Here is a 23,845-nt window from a genome sequence, read left to right as displayed (position 1 = left end):
CATAAGAAGCCACATCCCTAAAGAAGTGCATTGGCTTCAGAAAAAAAAAGCTCCAGAAGCGCAAGGAACTTCTAAAGAAATTTGGGGTATGTTACAAATGTTGTTCTTCTACTGAACAACTTGCTACGGACAGTAAAATTCCTATTAAGTGTTTGGAGAGTGACAGTGAGGACTACGTGCAAGCACTCCATCCATCCCAACCTACCTCTGCACAGCTCACACCTTGCGTACCCACCACAAGCTATGGCAGGGAGGGAACAGAACAAGAAAGTCCTACCAAGGTATCATCTTCATGCACAGAAGTTTGCGGAGAAGGCCTCTGGGACAAGTCATGTGCGAAGATATGCCTGGTGAACGTATATCCCAAGGGTCAGCCTGAAAAGAGCACAAAGGTGTATGCCATCCTGGAAGATCACAGCAACCAATCACTTGCAAGGTCAGAACTATTTGATTTGTTCGATTTAAAAGCAAATGCTTACCCCTACACCTTGGGCACTTGCAGTGGTGTTACAGAGGTCTCTGGTAGAAGAGCCAATGGACTTATAGTATCTTCACTTGAGAACAACGTAGAGATACCTCTATCCACACTCGTCAAGTGCAACCAGATACCATCCAATAGAGAGGAGATCCCAATGCCAGAAGCTGCTCTTCACCACCCTCATCTAATGACTGTAGCCAATAAGATATCAGCTCTCGACAACAGTGCAGTTATCCTGATCCTGCTCGGTAGAGACATTCTCCGGCTGCACAAAGTACGTCAGCAGATCACTGGACCGCATGATGCTCTATTTGCTCAACGCTTTGATATCATAGGAAACGTCTGTATAGATAAGATGAAGAGGCCTACAATGATTTCCTCATGTAAGACTCATGTCTTGCCAAATGGATGCAGTACATACTGTCAGCCATGCCCACATCACTACTGGGTAAAAGAAAAGCGGAGTGACTGTAAATGGCAGAGAGAAACCCATAACATGAACAATGTTCTTGTCCCGTGACAACATTCTCGGGTCAATGGTGTTCAATTCTACAAGTGAAGATAACAAGTTGGCACCAGCAAGAGAGGACAAAGAATTCATTAAGGTCATGGACAAGGAATTCATCCAGGATGACTCCAACAACTGGACAGCACCCTTACCCTTTCATTTTCCAAGAACAAGGTTGCCAAACAATGTGCAGCAAGCAACTGCAAGACTTGCATCCTTAAACCTACTTTAAAAAAAAAATAAAAAAAACAACAGATAAAACCCGCGATGGAGAAAACTCTCGACCACGGCGCAGCTGCACACTGGAGGGCGGTGCCAAAAACTATGCAGAGTGTGACCACAGAGAAGATGAGGATAATGAGAACAGTGGCACGATGGCCAAGGAGGCTGCTAAGAGAAAGTCCCGATACGAAAGTACCCCCAACAGGGAGCTACCACCTATCGAAAATCCTGTGGACCCGCCACCATTTATGTTTAAGCCTGTTAAAGAGGAAGATGATGCTCTTAATGGAAAGCATAGCATGAGAACTCGGAGGACCAGGGGCTCGATGTCTACAATACGCAGCGGGCACAAGAAACAGACTGCCAGTGCAGATGGCAGAGTCTTCCCCATAAATTAAGACATCTGTTCTAGTGGCCGAAATTCTCCAAGTGCCACCAGCACATCCAGTAATGACAACAAAGCGGAGTCCCTGAAGAAGCCATCAAAGAAGATTAAAGAAGAGCCCATCTCTCTAACAAAGAGTGCCAAATGCCAGAGAGAGGAGCCGGCATCCGACACTGAAGAGACTGACAGAGCCACAGTGAAGAAATCTAAAACACAACAGATTAGTTGACCAAACTCGCCATCGGAAGGAGAAGGCGAGAACTCGGACAGCCGTAGTGTGAATGATGAATGCAGCAGTAATCCTAAAGACATTGATCAGGATAATCGAAGCACAACTCCCAGCATTCCAAGCCCTCAAGATAATTAGAGTGACTGACTCTTCTGCCCAGCAGCAGGTGTTACAGCCAACAAATGGCACTGCAGCAATGGTCTCACCTTCTGTGTCGCCAGCACCTATTCCACCTGTTGCTCCTCCACCTCACAGTATAACTCCTGCTCAAGTATCACCATCTCCATCACTACCTCCTTCCCAGTCCCCATCACTATTCAGGCACCAGTTTTACATCCTCAAAGACTTTCTTCTCCACATCCAGCAATACAGCCCCTTGCTGGGTCTCAAGGAGAACCTCAACCTCCAGTCCCTGCACAAATCCACCCACATTCTCCTCTTCATGGCCCAGTAGCACTTCTCCAACACAACATCCTGCCACTCACCCATGAAGTCTTGGTCACCTTCCTTGCAGAAGTGTCTGTTATAATAAATGCCAGACCGCTGGTATCAGTATCGTCGGATCCTGATGCTCCAATGATCCTTACAACAGCAACTCTTCTTACACAGAAAATCGGAGACGCCGCAATTCCTCCAGGAAATTTCAACCATAATGACATGGACAGACGTCAGTGGAAGCAGGCACAACACCTGTCTAATGCCTTTTGGCACCGTTGGAAGACCAAATACCTGCATCTGCTCCAAGGTTGTCACAAATGGCAGACGGCAAAACCCAACCTCCAAGAAGGAGACCTCGTCGTCCTAAAAGACAAAGAAGCTCATCGCAATGACTGGCCAATGGGTCTTATTACCAAGGCTATGCCCAGTAATGATGGAAAGACTCGGAAGGTGGAAGTCAAGGTAACTAAAGGTGGTTCATCACGAGTTTTCCTTTGCCCAGTCATAGAATTTGTACTGCTTCTACCGAAGGAGGACATAGATACTTCTACTGGACACAGCTCACGATGGACAGCATACAGTCATACACCCTTACATGTAACCTATCTTTGGACATCACTAAATGTGAGTAATAGTAAACAGACACTATAGAAAGGCAGTCTAAGCGCCCAACTTTTGCAGTTTAGCCATGGAGGCAGAATATATGGGGTTAGTAATGGGGCTGTCTTTTATATGCCTCTCCATTACTAACCCCTGGGCTTAATGTCACCTGACAATAAAAAGCTAGCAAACTTGGAGATGAAAGTGGATATAAAACCCGGGCTTCCGAGGATCCAGTAAACAATAGGAGACCACATGCAGGATGGATGTGGTTTTAGGCAGAGTGAGCTGGTGACGCAAGTATCCGGGTACTGTGAAGAGCAGTAATTTTATTGAACTACTTTGAACTTGTGTGGGAACATTTTTCCTATTAAATTGGTGAACGAGGGACAGCCTCTTGTTTTTATTGTTCGCTTTTTTTAATTTTCATGGTTCCATTTGTGGACTATGTCAGACTCGCTGGACATGCATGTTTTTTTAAATAAATTGGTGACTCAGGGAAAGTGTTGGGGAGTCTTTATTCAAATAGTCTTTTTTGTGGTGTTTTTTCTTATTTTTTATTATTGGGTTAGTAATGGGGTGTCTGATAGACACCTGTACATTACTAATGCCAGGGCTTGATGCCAGCTGTGATTTTTGACAGATCACAGCTCACATCAACCCCAACTACCAAGCTCACATCAACCTCAACTACCATTACCCAATTGCTTCATTCTTACTAATTACCCTGGTGCATTGGCAAAGCATAAAAACTGGCACATCTCATATGATGAACCACTTCTGGGGAGGCTGTGGACTGGTATTTGTAGGCTGGAAAGGGCCCAATAACCATGGACCTTACCAGCCTGGTAATATCAGCCTCCAGGTGATAACCTTTGCTGGTTATCAAAAATAAGGGGGGGGGAGGCATATCTATATTTCTACCTCTATCTTTGCAAATCTTTAACACCTAAACATCCGTAATTTCAATTCTGTAGTCTATTCCGGTACGTGTCTACGTGTCACACGGATGATGCACACGTACCACAAGCGTTTCACAAGGACAAGCAGCCGTAATAACGCCGGTACTGGTTTTTCTAGTGGAGCTTCATGATGACACTCCATGGACTTACATTGTAAAAGTGACTTCAGCCTCACATCTAAATCCCATTTAATCTTGCAAATTGGAATAGGTCCTCTGCACTGTAAGCCTGAACTGTTGCTCTGAGACCTGTAGTTCCACGAGCTTTGTTAGCTTGCAGGGGCTGGGCTAACAGGGTTGGCCGGAGAGCTAGGTGGGTCTGGCCATGTACCTTCCTCCCATCAAGGGGCGTGTCAAATGCGATATAATGAGACTCTGGTGTGATCACATGGTCTCTGTGTTGGAAGGTCCTGCGAGTAGAGACTTCCTGAAGAGCACATGGTGAGGCCATGTACCTAGATGGTCTGTGTTGGAAGTTCCTGAGAGTGGAGACTTCCTGAATAGCACATGGTGAGACCATGTACCTGCAGAGCCTGTGACGGCTAACTGTGTTGGGGAAGCTACAGTCCTTCTAAGGCTCTGCAACTGTCGGGAGGGATGTTGCGGAGCAAGTCATCATACGGGACAGTGATCCTAGTAAGGCAGCTTCCTTGGAAGCCAGGACTGACAAGGAGTCAGCGTGGGGAGTGGAGATCCTGGAAGGTAACCTCAGACAAGGGGGTTGCAAGAAGGCAGAGAGGTATATCTGCTACATAAACAGACCGGTGTCTTATTTTGTTTTGTGGATGTAACGGTATGGACTGTACTCTATCCGGTTTATGCTGCATTTAAATAAATCGGATGGTATGATTAAGTGCCATGTGGAGTGTCCCCCAACACACTCAGGGAGCGCTATCTTACAAGACCCAGAAATTAACAAAACAAATGAACCTGGCAAGTTTAATTCTTTACCGACATGACATACTGTTACGTCATATGTCAGCTCCATGACTTTGATGAAGACTCGCAAGCCGAGCCTGCATCTCTGCCGCAGATGATGGTTTTGATATACAGCCATCATCTGCCTCTAACAGCCAAATGTGGAGCATATCTCTGCTCGCTTTTAACCTGTTAATTGCAGCGGTCAATCTGTGACAGTGTCTCATATAGAGCTCCTGTAGATGGAGCACTCTATTCTAACTGCCTATCGGCACTGCCGTGACGCGATCGTAGGATGTTAACGAGTTGCCGAGACAGCACATAGCTGGCGTTCATAGGAAACTATTTTGCTGTATACAGCAATACTGCAATATTGTTCTATATAGAACAAGTAATCAGATGATAGCAGGCACAAGTACCCTAAGAAGACTTACAAGTACAATAAAAAAAAAAAGTTTAAAAAAAAAGAATAAAATAAATAATTAAAAATTCAAATCATCCTACTTGTTCCCCACTTAAAGTAAAGAAAAAAAATTAAAAAAATACACATTTGTTATCGCTACTTTTGTAAATGTCCGATTTGTCAAAATATAAAATAAATTACTGTATATACTCGAGTATAAGCCGACCCGAATATAAGCCGAGACTCCTTATTTTGCCACAAAAAACTGGGAAAACTTAATGACTCGAGTATAAGCCTAGGGTGGGAAATGCAGCAGCTACTGGTAAAAATAAAAATAGATACCAATAAAAGTAAAATTTATTGAGACATCAGTAGGTTAAGTGTTTTTGCATCAGGAGCCCCATATAATGCTCCATACAGTTCATGAAGGGCCCCATAAGATGCTTCATATTAAAATATGCCCCATATATTTCTGCATAAAAGGTTAATGATGGCCCCATAAGATGCTCCATAGAATATTATGCCCCATACAATGCTGCACAAAGGTTGATGGCCCCATAAGATGCTCCATAGAATATTATGCCCCATATGCTGCTGCGATTAAAAAAAAAAAAAAAAAAGACATACTCGCCTATCGTCGGTGGAGGAGAGGTGCCGGGGTCCTGAGCAGGCGGGCACACCAGAGCGCTATGGGGGTCAGGTGCCGGAGTCGCCGCTGGCTCAGGCCCCCGGCAAGTCAGGCCCCCGGCAATTGCGATATTCACCTGTCCCCATTCCACCGCCGCACTGTGTCTTCCGGGTCTCTGCAGTGACTGTTCAAGCAGAGGGAGGGCACTAACCATGTCATCGTGCCCTCTGACCTGAACGTTACAGCCAGAGGACGCGGAAGACACAGTGCGGCGGTGGAATGGGGACAGGTGAATATTGCATGGCTCACCCTCCCCAGTCATACTCACCCTCCTTGCGCAGACCCTGCTTCTCTGTGGCGATGGTCTCTGGGCGCCGGCAGCTTGCTCCTGTGTTCAGCGGTCACGGGTACCACTCATTAAGGTAATGAATATGAGCTCCACCCCTGTGGGAGTGGAGATGCGTCCATATTCATTACTTTAATGAACGGTACCACGTGACCGCTGAGCACAGTAACAAGCTGCCGGCGCCACAGACCATCACATCGGAGAAGCAGGGACCGCACCGGGAGCAGGTGAGTATGATGTGACAGCCGCCGCTCCCCCTCCCCTGCCGGCCCCTGGGACTATGATTTGAGTATAAGCCGAGAGGGGCACTTTTAGCCAAAAAAAATAGGCTGAAAATCTCAGCTTATACTTGCGTATATACGGTAATCTGATCAGTAAATGGGGTAACAAGAAAAAAATCAAAACGAAAAACAATTATTACGATCGGCACAACAGTACAAAGAGGCAATCAAAGCATCCTGCCTACACCAAAATGATATCAATAAAAACATTGTCTCAGGTCACAAAAAACAAGGCCACATATAGCTCCATATCTCGAAAATTGAAAACGTTACAACTTATGGAAAATCGTGACAAGCAAAAATGTATTTATTTTTTTCTACAAAATCATTTATTTTTTTTATTTACCATTTATATAAAACAAAAACTGTATGTTTGGTTAGGAAAGGACAAAAGCATCCCCGCCCCGCACTGTGTTATGCATTATGCACAGTGCGGGCTGGGATTCCTGGGCAGATTCCTGCACAAACCGACGCTGGAAGGCGGGGAACCTGGGGGAGCGTCTGAACAGCGCAGTGCGCATGCCCAGGAACCCCAGCCCCGCACTGTCCATAATGCATAACACAGTGCGGGGCGGGGATTCAGTAACAGGGTGGCCGCACTGCCCGCACAGGCGCAGTCAGGCACCCGGCATCTGAGCTATGACGGCCAATGAACACTGCGCCTGCCCCAGGCAGGCACGCACAGCGCAGGCGCCCGGATTTAAGAAGAACAGCGCGCAGGGGGCGGCGACCATCGCCCCAGAAGAGATGAGTAATGGCAGTTGGGCGCTTCACAGAGGAGGCTTCAGACCTGCCTCCAGGTACAAAGACAGGTATTTAGGGAAAATTATAAAACGCTTTTTAGAGGGAATAACAGAAGCAAAAACTAAAAGAGCCACCTTGTTAGACTGCAGCATTACTGCTGCACAATGTGGCTCTTTTAGTTTATAACGGCTGGAGGGGGTGACAGTGGCCCTTTAACTTGACCCTCTGTTGATTAGAAATATCCACTTGAATGCGATGCCGTCAAATATAGATTGAAAACCCCTGTATGCCAAACTCGTTTCAGAGGTCAAAAGACTGAAAGCGCCCCTAGGATTTTACACTAACCTCATTTCCTGACAGAAACCAAACTTAAATGGCCAAAATACATAGAAAAGATCTTCACTATTCTGTTGTGGTATCTGCTTCTCTATCTGGTGTGTCCCATAAAGGCACAATGTTCTTAGTCCTCACGGAAAAAAATAAATGGTGGTTTACAGCCTAAAACCACTGAATGAATTCTATTCCACAAAGCGAATAAGCAGGGCCTGTAACATCTCTGCATTTAGTGGTTCTACTCACCTGGGTAGTCATATGTAGGAATCTCCTCTTTATACCACTCATCACCCCTCACATGTGTCTCTGTAGTATTAATATGGGTCAGATCTTCACCCTGAAACAATATTGTAAAAGTCACAGACAGATGGAGGAGTCACACCTATGATCAGCTCTAATCCTGCCATCTCCACCGGTCTCATTACACAAGTATGAAACATATAATACTGGTGAAAAAAAAAAGGACTGAGCACAAGACCTTCACAGCCATCTACACATCATAGGGGAGATCTCATGACACCTTCTCTCCATCTACCTGATGATCCTGAGGAACATTGGGATCTTCTTGTTTACAGTCCTGTGGAAGAAGAGGACGGGGACATCTCTCTGGTGTTGTCTTCTTACTGGATAGAACTGGAGGAAACACATACAGGGACTGAATTCATTCTTTACATACAGATAATTATATGCCATGTGTATTTAATCCTGTCTATTACCTGGTGATGTGAGGGGCTGGGGAACCTCCATCATGACGTCCTTGTACACATCTTTATGTCCTTCTAAATACTCCCACTCCTCCATGGAGAAATAGACAGCGACATCCTGACACCTTATAGGAACCTGACACATACAATTATACCATCATCCCCCGATCCCTTCATAGCGTTACTGTATAATGTCCCAGCATTCCCAGCAGTGTCACCTCTCCAGTCAGCAGCTCAATCATCTTGTAGGCGAGTTCAAGGATCTTCTGGTCATTGATGTCCTCATGTATCAGTGGGTGAGGTGGAGGCCCTGTGATTGGGCTCAGGGGTCTTTCCCATCCCTCAGAAACAGGAGCCCGACAGCGCTCACTAGAGGTCTTCTTCACTACTGTGTAATCCTGGTTATGGAGAGACACATTAATACGTCTAACTACAGACATTTCCAGAGTCCTCACCTCTCCAGTTCTGCCCATCTGTGATTACCATAGATATGAGGTAATGTGATGTCATCAGAATCTCTCACCTCTCCAGTAAGCCGGAAGAGGATCTGTAGTGTGAGGTGTAACATCTTCTCTGCCATCTTGTTCCTGTCCCTATCCATCCTTGATGGGTCAGGAAAATTGCAAAAACCTAAATGGAAAGAAAAATTGAGCCACAGAGCTCAGAGACAGAATTGTAGCAAGGCACAGAACCGGCCAAGGTTACAAAAGAATTTCTGCAGTACTCAAGGTTACTAAGAGCACAGTGATCTCCATAATCCTTAAATGGAAGAATTTGGGACTACCAGAAATCTTCCTAGACCTGGCCATCCAGCCAAACTAAGAAATCGTGGGAGAAGAGGAATGGTGAGAGAGGTAAAGAAGAACCCCAAGATCACTGTGTCTGAGCTCCAGAGATGCAGTAGGGAGATGGGAGAAAGTTCCACAAAGTTAACTATCACTGCAGCCCTCCACCAGTCGGGCCTTTATGACAGAGTGGCCGGATGGAAGCCTCTCCTAAAGGCAAGACATATGAAAGCCTGCATAGTGTTTGCTGAAAAACACATGAAGGACTCCCAGACTATGAGAAATAAGATTCTCTGGTCTGATGAGAGGAACATAGACATTTTTGTTGATAATTCTAAGCGGTATGTGTGGACAAAACCAGTCACTGCTCATCACCTGTCCAATACAATCCCAACAGTGAAACATGGTGGTGGCAGCATCATGCTATGGGGGTGTTTTTCAGCTGCAGGGACAAGATAACTGGTTGCCACTGGAGGAAACATGAACGCGGTCAAGTACAGAGACATCCTGGATGAAAACCTATTCCAAAGTACTCTGGACCTCAGACTTGGCCAAAGGTTCACCTTCCAACAAGACAAGGACCCTAAGCACACAGCTAAAATAACAAAGGAGTGGCTTAAGAACACCTCTGTGACCATTCTTGACTGGCCCAGCCAGAGCCCTGACCTAAACCCAACTGAGCATCTCTGGAGAGAACTGAAAATAACTGTCCACCAATGTTCACCATCCAACCTGACGGAACTGGAGAGGATCTGCAAGGAAGAATAGCAGAGGATCCCCAAATCCAGGTGTGAAAACCTTGTTGCATCATTCTCAGGAAGACTCATGGCTGTACTAGCTCAAAAGGTGCTTCTACTCAATACTGAGCAAAGGGTCTGAATGCTTATGACCATGTGATATTTCAGTTTTTCTTTTCTAATAATTTTGCAAAAATTACATTTCTGTTTTTTTTTCAGTCAAGATGGGGTGCAGAGTGTACATTAATGAGAAAAAAAAATGAACTTTTTTGAATTTACCAAATGGCTGCAATGAACCAAAGAGTGAAAAATTTAAAGGGGTATGAATACTTTCCGTATCCACTGTACCATTTGAGCCCATAGAGTCTCCAAACCACCCTATAGATAGCATTAACTTCAGCCAGAAGAGTCAGTGATATTGAGGCTCTTTCTATAACTAAATAATATTGTTTACCCAAATACTTGATGACAGGGTAATCTTTAAGCCAGATACAGCCCACCTTCTTAAAGTAGCGTCTCTGTTCCATAGACTACAAGATGTTGACCTTCCCTCCTTTTATTTACTATCCCAAGAACCAGAAGAAGGAATGACTTTATACTTTGGATGTTAGAAGATGTGTAATCAGATACCTATCCGCTATGGCAAATGGAGAAAGGATAGAGCATTATTTGTGTCCTTCCAGGGTTCTAGAAAGGGGTTTATGGCCTCTAAACCCACAATTGCCAAGTGGATTAGGGAGCCATCTCTTTAACCCACTCATTAAGTGGCAAGATTTAAAGGCTCATTTCTCTTGGGCCATGACGACTTCCTAGGCGAAGATATTGAACGTCTCGAAAGAAGAGATTTGTAAGACAGCAACACTGCTCCTCTCCTTCCACTTTCTATAGGCATTAGAGATTGGATATACGCTGTGTGTACTCTGCAAGACCTATATATGATAGTGCCGAAAGCCGCTGTGTGTACTCGGCAAGCCCTATATATGATAATACTGTGCCGAAAACCGCTCTGTGTAGTCTGCAAGCCCTATATGATAGTACTGTGCTGAAAGCCACTGTGTGTACTCTGCAACCCCTATATATCATAGTACTGTGCGAAAGCTCATCCCGGACTTCTTCAAGTTTAGTTTGTCCAAAGGGGGAAGACAGTGACGCCAGCGCTGATTGGGTGATGGCATCATATGCCATAACACCGGGACCGTAGTGCAGACACTGCTGGAACAGCGCCAGCACGGTAGGCGAGTATAGGCTTTATTATTTTATCGGAGCCGAACATTTAGTTTAAGAAGGGGCTGCCCAGTAGTGGCAACCCCTTTAAGGATTAGAACACCTAGCCGAAAACTATATCCCAACTAGGCATGAGCGAACCCAAACTGGAAAGTGCGCAGCCAAACAACATGCATTTAGACAGTGGGCACTTCTGGAGCCTTCACAGCCATGTTAAATACTGGCATGGCAGTGATTGGCTGGCGTAGCCAGTATAAAAGCTGGATCACGAGTGACACTGCCATTATGCTCTCATTTAGTGTAGAGATAGGACGTGTAATGTGCCAAAAGCCGCTGTGTGTACTCTGCAACCCCTATATGTGATAGTACTGTGCTGAAAGCCGCTGTGTGAACTCTGTAACCCCTATATGTGCTAGTAATGTGCCGAAAGCCGTTGTGTGTACTCTGCAATCCTTATGTGATAGTAATGTGCCGAAAGCCGCTGTGTGTACTCTGCAACCCCTATATGTGATAGTACTGTGCTGAAAGCCGCTGTGTGAACTCTAACCCCTATATGTGATAGTACTGTGCTGAAAGCCGCTGTGTGAACTCTGTAACCCCTATATGTGATAGTAATGTGCCAAAAGCCGCTGTGTGTACTCTGCAACCCCTATATGTGATAGTACTGTGCTGAAAGCCGCTGTGTGAACTCTAACCCCTATATGTGATAGAACTGTGCTGAAAGCCGCTGTGTGAACTCTGTAACCCCTATATGTGATAGTACTGTGCTGAAAGCCGCTGTGTGAACTCTGTAACCCCTATATGTGCTAGTACTGTGCTGAAAGCCGTTGTGTGTACTCTGTATTAATAATAATCTGTAGTAGGCAGGAACAGGTTGGCGGTACTGCACAGACTCACACTCTACATCCCATTTGGTACTACTTGCAATATTTCCATCTGCCTGGCATTTGTATGCCGTGTATCTGCAGCACTCTGATCTAACTTTTTGCTGTTTTTGTTTATTTATTTAGTAAAGATTAACTATTGGTTTCATATACCCTGAGTTATCCTGGGCTTCTTTATACCTCTGATTTTTATCGTAACATAGACACTTAGTGTCTATAAATAAGGCAGTGACCTCCCGATGGTCCGCAAGGAATAAAGTAAGCGGAGACGTCCGACCTTGTTATGTCCTGAGGATCAGACTCGCCAATGCAAATCACAGGTCTGTGAGAAAGAATACGGAGAACACGGGAGACATCAGCTAGCGATTCATGGTGACTGGTTACTGGGAAGAAGAGAAAATACACAATGAGGTGAGAACGGCCGAGTGTGAGGGAAAGTAATAGAGCAGGAACAGAGGGGAGATGGCGACAGGAATCATCATTGGAAGTAGTGCAGCTACTGGGGGGCAGAGGGGGCCATTGCCCCGGGCCCTGTCACAGGCAGGGGCAAACCGAGAGTCACTGCCGCTTTTTGATGAGGCAGAACACCGCACAGGAGGAGAGCAGAAAAATGCCTGCTCCCATGCCTGACGGAGATTCTGCAGCTGCTAGAACAGTCTCCCTCCTGCACTGTACAGTGCCGGCTTTACTGACCTGAGGAGCTTCTTTCGGGTTACAGTTTAGTGCACGCTTGGATTAACTCAGGCACGCTTGGCCCTAGTTCCCACCATGCATTTTTCTCAGACACTTCCTGGTCCTGCCTCGCTGCCTGCAGACTTGGTAAGTGGCATGTCATTGTCACTGGGGGTGAATGTGAGAAGATGGGGGTATTGTGAGAGAGGGGCGACAGAGCACTGGGGGGATGAATGCGAGAGGATGGGGGTATTGTGAGGGCTGAGGCGGGTGAGGGGCAACAGGGCCCTGATTATTATACTGTATTGTTAGGAGATTATATGCAATCTATTACATATAATAGTTGCTGTCTGGGGGCTGAACATGGGGAGGTTGGGGGCTTTTGATACTTACCAGCTGGGTCTTTTACAAGTATTAGTATAACAAGCCCCCATATAGTAACCATGAGCTGAATCACATTGAAAGGGAATCTGCCAACCTACCGGGACGTGTATGACCTATTAATATGGGCATACAGGTTATAGAAATGTTACACTAGTCCTAACTGTGTGCCTCATATTAATAGTCTTGATGCTGAGAAATATTATGTTCTGTCTTTATGCTAATGATTTCTTCCAGGCTCCGAGCGTGCAGTCACTGGAAGAAATTCCTGCCTCATGTCTTCATTATAAAATATTACGCCCATCTTCCCATGCATGTCAGTTACAGCCCTGGAATCCTGCGCCCTGCACTCACTCAGAAATACATACCTCATCCACCCTTCTGTGGGCGCTGCATTCAGGATCTTCTGTGCAGGCGCCGGCGACTTGAGCTGTACATGCCGATACGGTGCTCTTCCCACTTCCTCCCTGCATAGTCATCACATTGTACACATGGTTCCTAGCGTTGACTGTTCAGGGAGGAAGTGGGGAGAGCATATTATCGGCGCACGCCAGAGGTCACATTGACTCCCCGTCGCATAAGATCCCTGAATGAAGTCCATAGAAGGAAGGAAGAGGTACAGATTGTGGTGACTCACATGGCGCAGGATTCCGGCGCCATAACTGACATACATGGGGGTAGTATTACAATGAGGAAAGGAGGCAGGGAGACAGAATATAACATTAGTCAGCAAAAAGACTATTAATATGAGGCATACAGGTAGGACCAGTGCAACATTTCTATATATCTTATACGTCCCGGGGTGACAGATTCCCTTTAAAGCACCACTCCAGCATTTTTTTTTTATTTCTCCACTAGAGTGGCACCTTAACATACAAGATCTCTACCGACTGTATGATACTCGTCTTCCGGCGTTTTCATCAGTGTTTTTATGGAGCGGTGCAGAGGTTTCTAATCAATATGAGTCTATAAGAGCCTCATTCTGGCCTCTTTCTGTCTTTCATATACTTACATTGAGCACTTGTGACGTAGTTTCTAACTTCTGGCCAGTCAGAAGTTACGTTCACAAGCTTAATCCCTTTCTGCCAGCTGACGGAATAGTACGTCAGCTGGCAGATCCCCTGCTTTAAGGTGGGCTCCGGCGGTGAGCCCACCTTAAAGCCGCGACATGTCAGCTGTTTTGTACATTAACTAGTTAAATGCCGCCGTCAAGCGCTGACAGCGGCATTTAACTAGCGCTCCTGGCCGGAAGTGCTCGCACCACTGACCCCCGTCACATGATCGGGGGTCAGCGGTGCATTGCCATAACAACCAGAGGTCTCCTTGAGACCTCTATGGTTGTTGATGGCTGATTGCTTTGAGCGCCACCCTGTGGTCGGCGCTCAAAGTACACCTGGATTTCTGCTACATAGAGGTGATCTGTACTTCACCTCTATGTAGCAGAGCCGATCGAGTTGTGCATGCTTCTAGCCTCCTATGGAGGCTATTGAAGCATGCCAAAATTAAAAAGAAAAAGTGGTTAAAAATATAAAAAAATTAAAAATATATAAAAGTTCAAATCACCCCCCTTTCGCCCCAATCAAAATAAAACAATAAAAAAAAAATTAAACATACACATATTTGGTATCGCCGCGTTCAGAATCGCCCGATCAATAAAAACAAAGGATTAACCTGACCGCTAAATGGCGTAGCGAGAAAAAAAAATCAAACCGCCAAAATTACGTTTTTTTGGTCGCCGCGACATTGCATTAAAATGCAATAATGGGCGATCAAAAGAATGTATCTACACCAAAATGGTATCATTAAAAACGCCAGCTCGGCACGCAAAAAATAAGCCCTCACCCGACCCCAGATCATCAAAATTGGAGACGCTACGGGTATCGGAAAATCGCGCAATTTTTATTTCTTTTTTTTTAGCAAAGTTTGGAATTTTTTTTCACCACTTAGATAAAAAATAACCTAGACATGTTAGGTGTCTATGAACTCGTAGTGACATGGAGAATCATAATGGCAGGTTAGTTTTAGCATTTAGTGAACCTAGCAAAAAAGCCAAACAAAAAACAAGTGTGAGATTGCACTTTTTTTGCAATTTCATCACATTTGGAATTTTTTTGCTGTTTTCTGTTACACGGCATGGTAAAACCAATGGTATCGTTCAAAAGTACATCTCGTCCCGCAAAAAATAAGCTCTCACATGGCCATATTGACAGAAAAATAAAAAAGTTATGGCTCTGGGAAGGAGGGGAGCGAAAAACGAAAACGAAAAAAGCTCCGGGGGTGAAGGGGTTAAGCTGTGGGACTGAAGCAGTGCCAAAAAAAGGTGAATACACCGGAGGATTAGTATATAACCAGGGAAGGGGATTCTTGCACTTAAAGCACCACTCCAGCGGTGAGAGAAAAAACCCTGCTAGAGTGGTGCTTTAATAATAAGCAATTTATTATTATAAAGTTAATAAAGGCTTGGAATAAATACTGCCTGCTGCATGAGCCCCCAATATCAGTGGTGTTATCCGGCGGTCATAGACCCCATGTTTGCTATGTGCATGTATTCACTAGACAGGTTTGGTTTCTCTCAATAGAAGAGGATTGAGAGAACCCGAAAGAGTCATCACAAGACCAGCTGCTGACATAAGCGATGCTGGGGCCATTGTTACTGTACATGGGGGGACTCAGGGGACATTATTAAGTATTAAGTGGGCACTTAAGCATTATTGTTATAGGGGCACACAGAGTATTGTCACCATCAAAGTGGCATATGGGGTATTATTACTTTTAAGGGACAAAAATGTGGAGGGCACTAGCACAGGCCATTAATATTTACTAGGGGAGAATTTTACTATCTAGAGAGCACAAAGGAGGCATTATTACTATGTAAGGGGCACAGTGGTGGCAGTATTATGTGGGGCAGTAAGAGGAGCAGTTATTGTACTACACAGCAGCTGCTGTAGGATGCATACGGCAGAAGCGGCTCAGTATTGGGGTATCAGGTGCTGTAGGACACATACGGCAGCAGCAGCTCAGTATTGGGGTATCAGGTGCTGTAGGACACATACGGCAGCAGCAGCTCAGTATTGGGGTATCAGGTGCTGTAGGACACATACGGCAGCAGCAGCTCAGTACTGGGGTATCAGTTGCAGTAACAGGGTCACATACGGCAGCAGCGGCTCAGTATTGGGGAATCAGGTGCTGTAGGACACATACGGCAGCAGCGGCTCAGTATTGGGGTATCAGGTGCAGTAATAAGGACACATACCGCAGCAGCGGCTCAGTATTGGGGTATCAGGTGCTGGAGGACACATACAGCAGCAGCGGCTCAGTATTGGGGTATCAGGTGTAGTAATAGGGACACATACGGCAGCAGCAGCTCAGTATTGGGATATCAGGTGCAGTAATAGGGACACGTACAGCAGCAGCGGCTCAGTATTGGGGAATCAGGTGCAGTAATAGGGACACATACAGCAGCAGCGGCTCAGTATTGGGGTATCAGGTGCTGTAGGACACATACGTCAGCAGCGGCTCAGTATCTCAGTATTGGGGAATCAGGTGCTGTAGGACACATACGGCAGCAGTGGCTCAGTATTGGGGTATCAGGTGCAGTAATAGGGACACATACGGCAGCAGTGGCTCAGTATTGGGGTATCAGGTGCAGTAATAGGGACACATACAGCAGCAGCGGCTCAGTATTGGGGTATCAGGTGCTGTAGGACACATACGTCAGCAGCGGCTCAGTATCTCAGTATTGGGGAATCAGGTGCTGTAGGACACATACGGCAGTAGCGGCTCAGTATTGGGGTATCAGGTGAAGTAATAGGGACACATACAGCAGCAGCGGCTCAGTATTGGGGTATCAGGTGCTGTAGGACACATACGTCAGCAGCGGCTCAGTATTGGGGTATCAGGTGCTGTAGGACACATATGGCAGTAGCGGCTCAGTATTGGGGTATCAGGTGCTGGAGGACACATACGGCAGTAGCGGCTCAGTATTGGGGTATCAGGTGCTGGAGGACACAAATGGCAGCAGTTGCTCATTATTGGGGTATCAGGTGCTGTAGGACACATACGGCAGTAGCGGCTCAGTATTGGGGTATCAGGTGCTGTAGGACACATACGGCAGCAGCGGCTCAGTATTGGGGTATCAGGTGCTGTAGGACACATATGGCAGTAGCGGCTCAGTATTGGGGTATCAGGAGCTGGAGGACACATACGGCAGCAGCAGCTCAGTATTGGGGTATCAGGTGCTGGAGGACACATACGGCAGCAGCGGCTCAGTATTGGGGTATCAGGTGCTGTAGGACACATACGGCAGCGGCTCAGTATTGAGGTATCAGGTGCTGTAGGACACATACGGCAGCAGGGCTCAGTATTGGGGTATCAGGTGCTGGAGGACACATACGGCAGCAGCGGCTCAGTATTGGGGTATCAGGTGCTGTAGGACACATACGGCAGCAGGGCTCAGTATTGGGGTATCAGGTGCTGGAGGACACATACGGCAGCAGCGGCTCAGTATTGGGGTATCAGGTGCTGGAGGACACATACGGCAGCAGCGGCTCAGTATTGGGGTATCAGGTGCAGTAATAGGGTCACATATGGCAGCAGTGGCTCAGTATTGGGGTATCAGGTGCTGTAGGACAGAGGTCCCCAACCTTTTTTGCACCAGGGACCGGCTTTAAGCAAGACCAGTTTTCCATGGCCCGGTGGGGGTGGGGCAGGGGCGGGGCTTTGGTCATATGGGGGTGGGGTTATGGAGGGATGGAGCTTAGTGCATACTTATCATATAATTATGACATTTATAATGAGAATGTGATTCAACTTACCATAGGTTCAGAATGAGTGGGAGCACCATGCTTGTTTCCCTGGTGCTTTGCACCATTATTGCCCCATAGCTGTGCCATATAGTGCTCTGCACCATTATTGCCCCATAGCTGTGCCATACAGTGCTCTGCACCGTTTATTATTGCCCCATAGCTGTGCCATACAGTGCTCTGCACCGTTCATAATTGCCCCATAGCTGTGCCATATAGTGCTCTGCACCGTTCATAATTGCCCCATAGCTGTGCCATACAGTGCTCTGCACCATTATTGCCCCATAGCTGTGCCATATAGTGCTCTGCACCATTATTGCCCCATAGCTGTGCCATATAGTGCTCTGCACCATTATTGCCCCATAGCTGTGCCATACAGTGCTCTGCACCATTATTGCCCCATAGCTGTGCCATATAGTGCTCTGCACCATTGCCCCATAGCTGTGCCATACAGTGCTCTGCACCATTATTGCCCCATAGCTGTGCCATATAGTGCTCTGCACCATTATTGCCCCATAGCTGTGCCATACAGTGCTCTGCACCATTATTGCCCCATAGCTGTGCCATATAGTGCTCTGCACCATTGCCCCATAGCTGTGCCATACAGTGCTCTGCACCATTATTGCCCCATAGCTGTGCCATATAGTGCTCTGCACCGTTGCCCCATAGCTGTGCCATATAGTGCTCTGCACCGTTGCCCCATAGCTGTGCCATATAGTGCTCTGCACCATTGCCCCATAGCTGTGCCATACAGTGCTCTGCACCATTATTGCCCCATAGCTGTGCCATATAGTGCTCTGCACCATTATTGCCCCATAGCTGTGCCATATAGTGCTCTGCACCGTCCATTATTGTCCCATAGCTGTGCCATATAGTGCTCTGCACCGTCCATTATTGCCCCATAGCTGTGCTGCTGCTGCTGCAATAAAAATAATAAAACACATACTCACCTGTCTTGCAGCTCCTCGGCGCCATCTTCCCGGCGTCTCCCCGCACTGACTGATCAGGCAGAGGGCGGCGCGCACACTATATGCGTCATCGCGCCCTCTGACCTGCAGTCAGTGCGGAGAGACGCCGGGAAGATGGAGACAGCGCCCGGCATGTGGAACGAGGACAGGTGAATATGTAATACTTACCTGCTCCCGGCGTCCCGCTCCTTCCCCCGGACAGCTGGTCTTCGGTGCCGCAGCCTCTTCCTCTGTCAGCGGTCACCGGCACCGCTGATTAGAGAAATGAATTATGCGGCTCCGCCCCTATGGGAGGTGGAGCCGCCTATTCATTTCTCTAATGAGCGGCCCCACGTGACCGCTGAACAGGGGCGCCGCGGACCGGCTGAAAAACCCCAACGGCCCGGTCCTGGTCCGCGGACCGGCGGTTGGGGACCTCTGCTGTAGGACACATACGGCAGCAGGGCTCAGTATTGGGGTATCAGGTGCAGTAATAGGGACACATACGGCAGCAGTGGCTCAGTATTGGGGTATCAGGGGCAGTAACAGGGTCACATACGGCAGCAGCGGCTCAGTATTGGGGTATCAGGTGCTGTAGGATACATACGGCAGCAGCGGCTCAGTATTGGGGTATCAGGTGCAGTAATAGGGTCACATACGGCCAGGGCCGGACTGGGACTAAAATTCAGCCCTGGCATTTGAAGTTACACAGGCCCACTTGTCACATGGTGACTGTATAATATCTTTGTACACTTGTAGGCAGGGCCGGTTTTAGGCAAAGTGGGGCCCTAGGCAAAGTTTAAAATGGGTCCCCAAATGCTAACATATTGCACATCACACAGAAGCCTTTCTGTTGTATTTACGTGCGCTGAGTTCAGGCCGCTAAATGAGTTTGATCAACAATACTGAAGTTGTTCAACGCTTGTTTCCCGGCCTCTTTCCACCAGCTGAGGAATAATGATGAGACAGAACGATCACTAATAGATCACCATACAGTATCATGTTTTCAGCAGCACATCTACAGTTTACACTGGCAATGTGCTGCTGACAACAAGGCTTTTTGTTCCAGCAAAAACAATCCGAATATGCAGCATTTTACTTGTTTAGTAAAATACACCCCATAGTCCTCCATATATTATAATGTGCTCCATAGTCCTCCATATAGTATAATACACTCCCTATAGTCCTCCATATATTAAAATACACTGCTCAGTCCTCCACATAGTATAATACACTCCTCATAGTCCTCCATATAGCATAATACAATCCTCATAGTCCTCCATATAGCATAATACAATCCTCATAGTGCTCCATATAGTATAATGCACCGCCACAGTCATCCATGTAGTACAATTCACTTCCCATAGTATAATGCACCCCATAGTTCTTCATATAGTATAACGTATTCCCCATAGTCCTCGATACAGTATAATGCAGCCCACATATAGTATAATGCAGCCACCCCAGAGTATAATGCAGCCACCCCAGAGTATAATGCAGCCACCCCACAGAGTATAATGCAGCCACCCCAGAGTATGTAACCCCCATAGAATATAATACAGCCCACCTCCCCATAATATATAATGTAGCCCCCCATAGAATATAATGCAGCCCCCCATAGTATATAACGCAGCCTCCCCCATAGAATATAATATACCCCCACAATAGTATATAACACAGCCACATAGTACATAACATGGCCTCCCCCATAGAATATAATATACTCCCCATAGTATATAGCAAAGCCCGCATATTATATAGCACAAACCGCATAGTATACAGCACAGCCTGCATACTATAGCACAGCTCGCATAGTAGATAACACAGCCCACACAGCAGTATTCAGCACAGACCACACAGTAGTATACAGCACAGACCACACAGTAGTATACAGCACAGCCCACGTAGAAGTATACAGCACAGTCCACACAGTAGTATACAGCACAGCCCACAGAGTAATATATACAGCACAGCCCACAAAGTAATATATACAGCACAGCCCACAAAGTAATATATACAGCACAGCCCACAGAGAACTATATACAGCACAGCCCACAGAGAACTATATACAGCACAGCCCACAGAGAACTATATAAAGCACAGCCCAGAGTACTATATACAGCACAGCCCAGAGTACTATATAAAGCACAGCCCAGAGAGTACTATATACAGCACAGCCCAGAGAGTACTATATAAAGCACAGACCAGAGAGTACTATATACAGCACAGCCCACAGAGTACTATATACAGCACAGCCCAGAGTACTATACACAGCACAGCCCACAGAGTACTATATACAGCACAGCCCACAGAGTACTATATACAGCACAGCCCACAGAGTACTATATACAGCACAGCCCACAGAGTACTATATACAGCACAGCCCACAGAGAACTATATACAGCACACAGTAGTATACAGCACAGAGCACAGCCCACAGAGAACTATATACAGCCCACAGTAGTATACAGCACAGAGCACAGCCCACAGAGAACTATATACAGCACAGAGCACAGCCCACAGAGAACTATATACAGCCCACAGTAGCATACAGCACAGAGCACAGCCCACAGATAACTATATACAGCCCACAGTAGTATACAGCACAGAGCACAGCCCACAGAGAGCTATATACAGCCCACAGTAGTATACAGCACAGAGCACAGCCCACAGAGAACTATATACAGCCCACAGCAGTATACAGCACAGAGCACAGCCCACAGAGAACTATATATAGCACAGAGCACACAGTAGTATACAGCACAGAGCACAGCCCACAGAGAGCTATATACAGCCCACAGCAGTATACAGCACAGAGCACAGCCTACAGAGAACTATATATAGCACAGAGCACACAGTAGTATACAGCACAGAGCACAGCTCACAGAGAGCTATATACAGCCCACAGCAGTATACAGCACAGAGCACAGCCCACAGAGTACTATATACAGCCCACAGTAGTATACAGCACAGAGCACAGCCCACAGAGAACTATATATAGCACAGAGCACACAGTAGTATACAGCACAGAGCACAGCCCACAGAGTACTATATACAGCCCACAGTAGTATACAGCACAGAGCACAGCCCAGAGAACTATATACAGCCCACAGAGAGCTATATACAGCCCACAGCAGTATACAGCACAGAGCACAGCCCACAGAGAACTATATATAGCACAGAGCACACAGTAGTATACAGCACAGAGCACAGCCCACAGAGAGCTATATACAGCCCACAGCAGTATACAGCACAGAGCACAGCCCACAGAGAACTATATATAGCACAGAGCACACAGTAGTATACAGCACAGAGCACAGCCCACAGAGAGCTATATACAGCCCACAGCAGTATACAGCACAGAGCACAGCCCACAGAGAACTATATACAGCCCACAGCAGTATACAGCACAGAGCACAGCCCACAGAGAACTATATATAGCACAGAGCACACAGTAGTATACAGCACAGAGCACAGCCCACAGAGAGCTATATACAGCCCACAGCAGTATACAGCACAGAGCACAGCCCACAGAGAACTATATATAGCACAGAGCACACAGTAGTATACAGCACAGAGCACAGCCCACAGAGAGCTATATACAGCCCACAGCAGTATACAGCACAGAGCACAGCCCACAGAGTACTATATACAGCCCACAGTAGTATACAGCACAGAGCACAGCCCACAGAGAACTATATATAGCACAGAGCACACAGTAGTATACAGCACAGAGCACAGCCCACAGAGTACTATATACAGCCCACAGTAGTATACAGCACAGAGCACAGCCCAGAGAACTATATACAGCCCACAGAGAGCTATATACAGCCCACAGTAGTATACAGCACAGAGCACAGCCCACAGAGAACTATATACAGCCCACAGTAGTATACAGCACAGAGCACAGCCCACAGAGAACTATATATAGCCCACAGCAGTATACAGCACAGAGCACAGCCCACAGAGAACTATATATAGCACAGAGCACACAGTAGTATACAGCACAGAGCACAGCCCACAGAGAGCTATATACAGCCCACAGCAGTATACAGCACAGAGCACAGCCCACAGAGAACTATATATAGCACAGAGCACACAGTAGTATACAGCACAGAGCACAGCCCACACAGAGCTATATACAGCCCACAGCAGTATACAGCACAGAGCACAGCCCACAGAGTACTATATACAGCCCACAGTAGTATACAGCACAGAGCACAGCCCACAGAGAACTATATATAGCACAGAGCACACAGTAGTATACAGCACAGAGCACAGCCCACAGAGTACTATATACAGCCCACAGTAGTATACAGCACAGAGCACAGCCCAGAGAACTATATACAGCCCACAGAGAGCTATATACAGCCCACAGTAGTATACAGCACAGAGCACAGCCCACAGAGAACTATATACAGCCCACAGTAGTATACAGCACAGAGCACAGCCCACAGAGAACTATATACAGCCCACAGCAGTATACAGCACAGAGCACAGCCCACAGAGAACTATATACAGCCCACAGTATACAGCACGGAGCACAGCCCACAGAGAACTATATACAGCCCACAGAAGTATACAGCACAGAGCACAGCCCAGAGAACTATATACAGCCCACAGCAGTATACAGCACAGAGCACAGCCCACAGAGAGCTATATACAGCCCACAGCAGTATACAGCACAGAGCACAGCCCACAGAGAACTATATACAGCCCACAGTATACAGCACAGAGCACAGCCCACAGAGTACTATATACAGCCCACAGTAGTATACAGCACAGAGCACAGCCCACAGAGAACTATATACAGCCCACAGCAGTATACAGCACAGAGCACAGCCCACAGAGAACTATATACAGCCCACATCTCTTCTCTTCCTCCCCTCACCTCCTCCGAGAATGGCCCCACAGTCCAGAAAAAAAACAAACTCTCCTCACCTCTCCTCGTGCCCAGCGTTGCTTCCTGGTTCCTGCTCCTGTCTCAGCGGCTGCAGTCTGCCCGGGACACAGCAGGTGCGCGATGATATGACATCATCGCGCACCCGCAGTGTCAGAGGCAGAGCGGGGAATGATGGGAGAGGAGCGTCTGTAGACGCTCTCTCCTCCATCATTGCATTCAACTGTACCGGCGTCTATACGCCGGTATAGTTGAATGCGACGGCGGGGGCGGCGGATTGAGCGGCCCACCACTGGCACCGGCCCTTCTGGCATTTGCCAGAAGTGCCCTATGGC

General features: G+C 46.9%; 1 protein-coding gene across 1 annotated transcript in view; it reads right to left on the bottom strand.

Moving 5' to 3' along the window:
* The window catches only part of LOC143766310 (uncharacterized), a 71,626-nt gene that overhangs the window by 43,725 nt on the left and 4,056 nt on the right, over positions 1 to 23,845 (bottom strand). The window contains exons 2-6 of the mRNA XM_077253892.1: positions 8,702 to 8,808; positions 8,397 to 8,576; positions 8,191 to 8,314; positions 8,010 to 8,107; positions 7,721 to 7,811 (exon numbers count right to left, since the gene is read on the bottom strand). Coding sequence (XP_077110007.1) covers positions 7,721 to 7,811; positions 8,010 to 8,107; positions 8,191 to 8,314; positions 8,397 to 8,576; positions 8,702 to 8,779 — 571 coding nt within the window. The 5' untranslated portion in view covers positions 8,780 to 8,808. The remainder of the gene's footprint in view (positions 1 to 7,720; positions 7,812 to 8,009; positions 8,108 to 8,190; positions 8,315 to 8,396; positions 8,577 to 8,701; positions 8,809 to 23,845) is intronic.

Source organism: Ranitomeya variabilis, chromosome 4 (assembly GCF_051348905.1).
Source record: "Ranitomeya variabilis isolate aRanVar5 chromosome 4, aRanVar5.hap1, whole genome shotgun sequence".
Classification (NCBI taxonomy): Eukaryota; Metazoa; Chordata; class Amphibia; order Anura; family Dendrobatidae; genus Ranitomeya; species Ranitomeya variabilis.
Note: the sequence above shows the minus strand (reverse complement) of the source record. Positions and strands in the feature narration are given on the sequence as shown.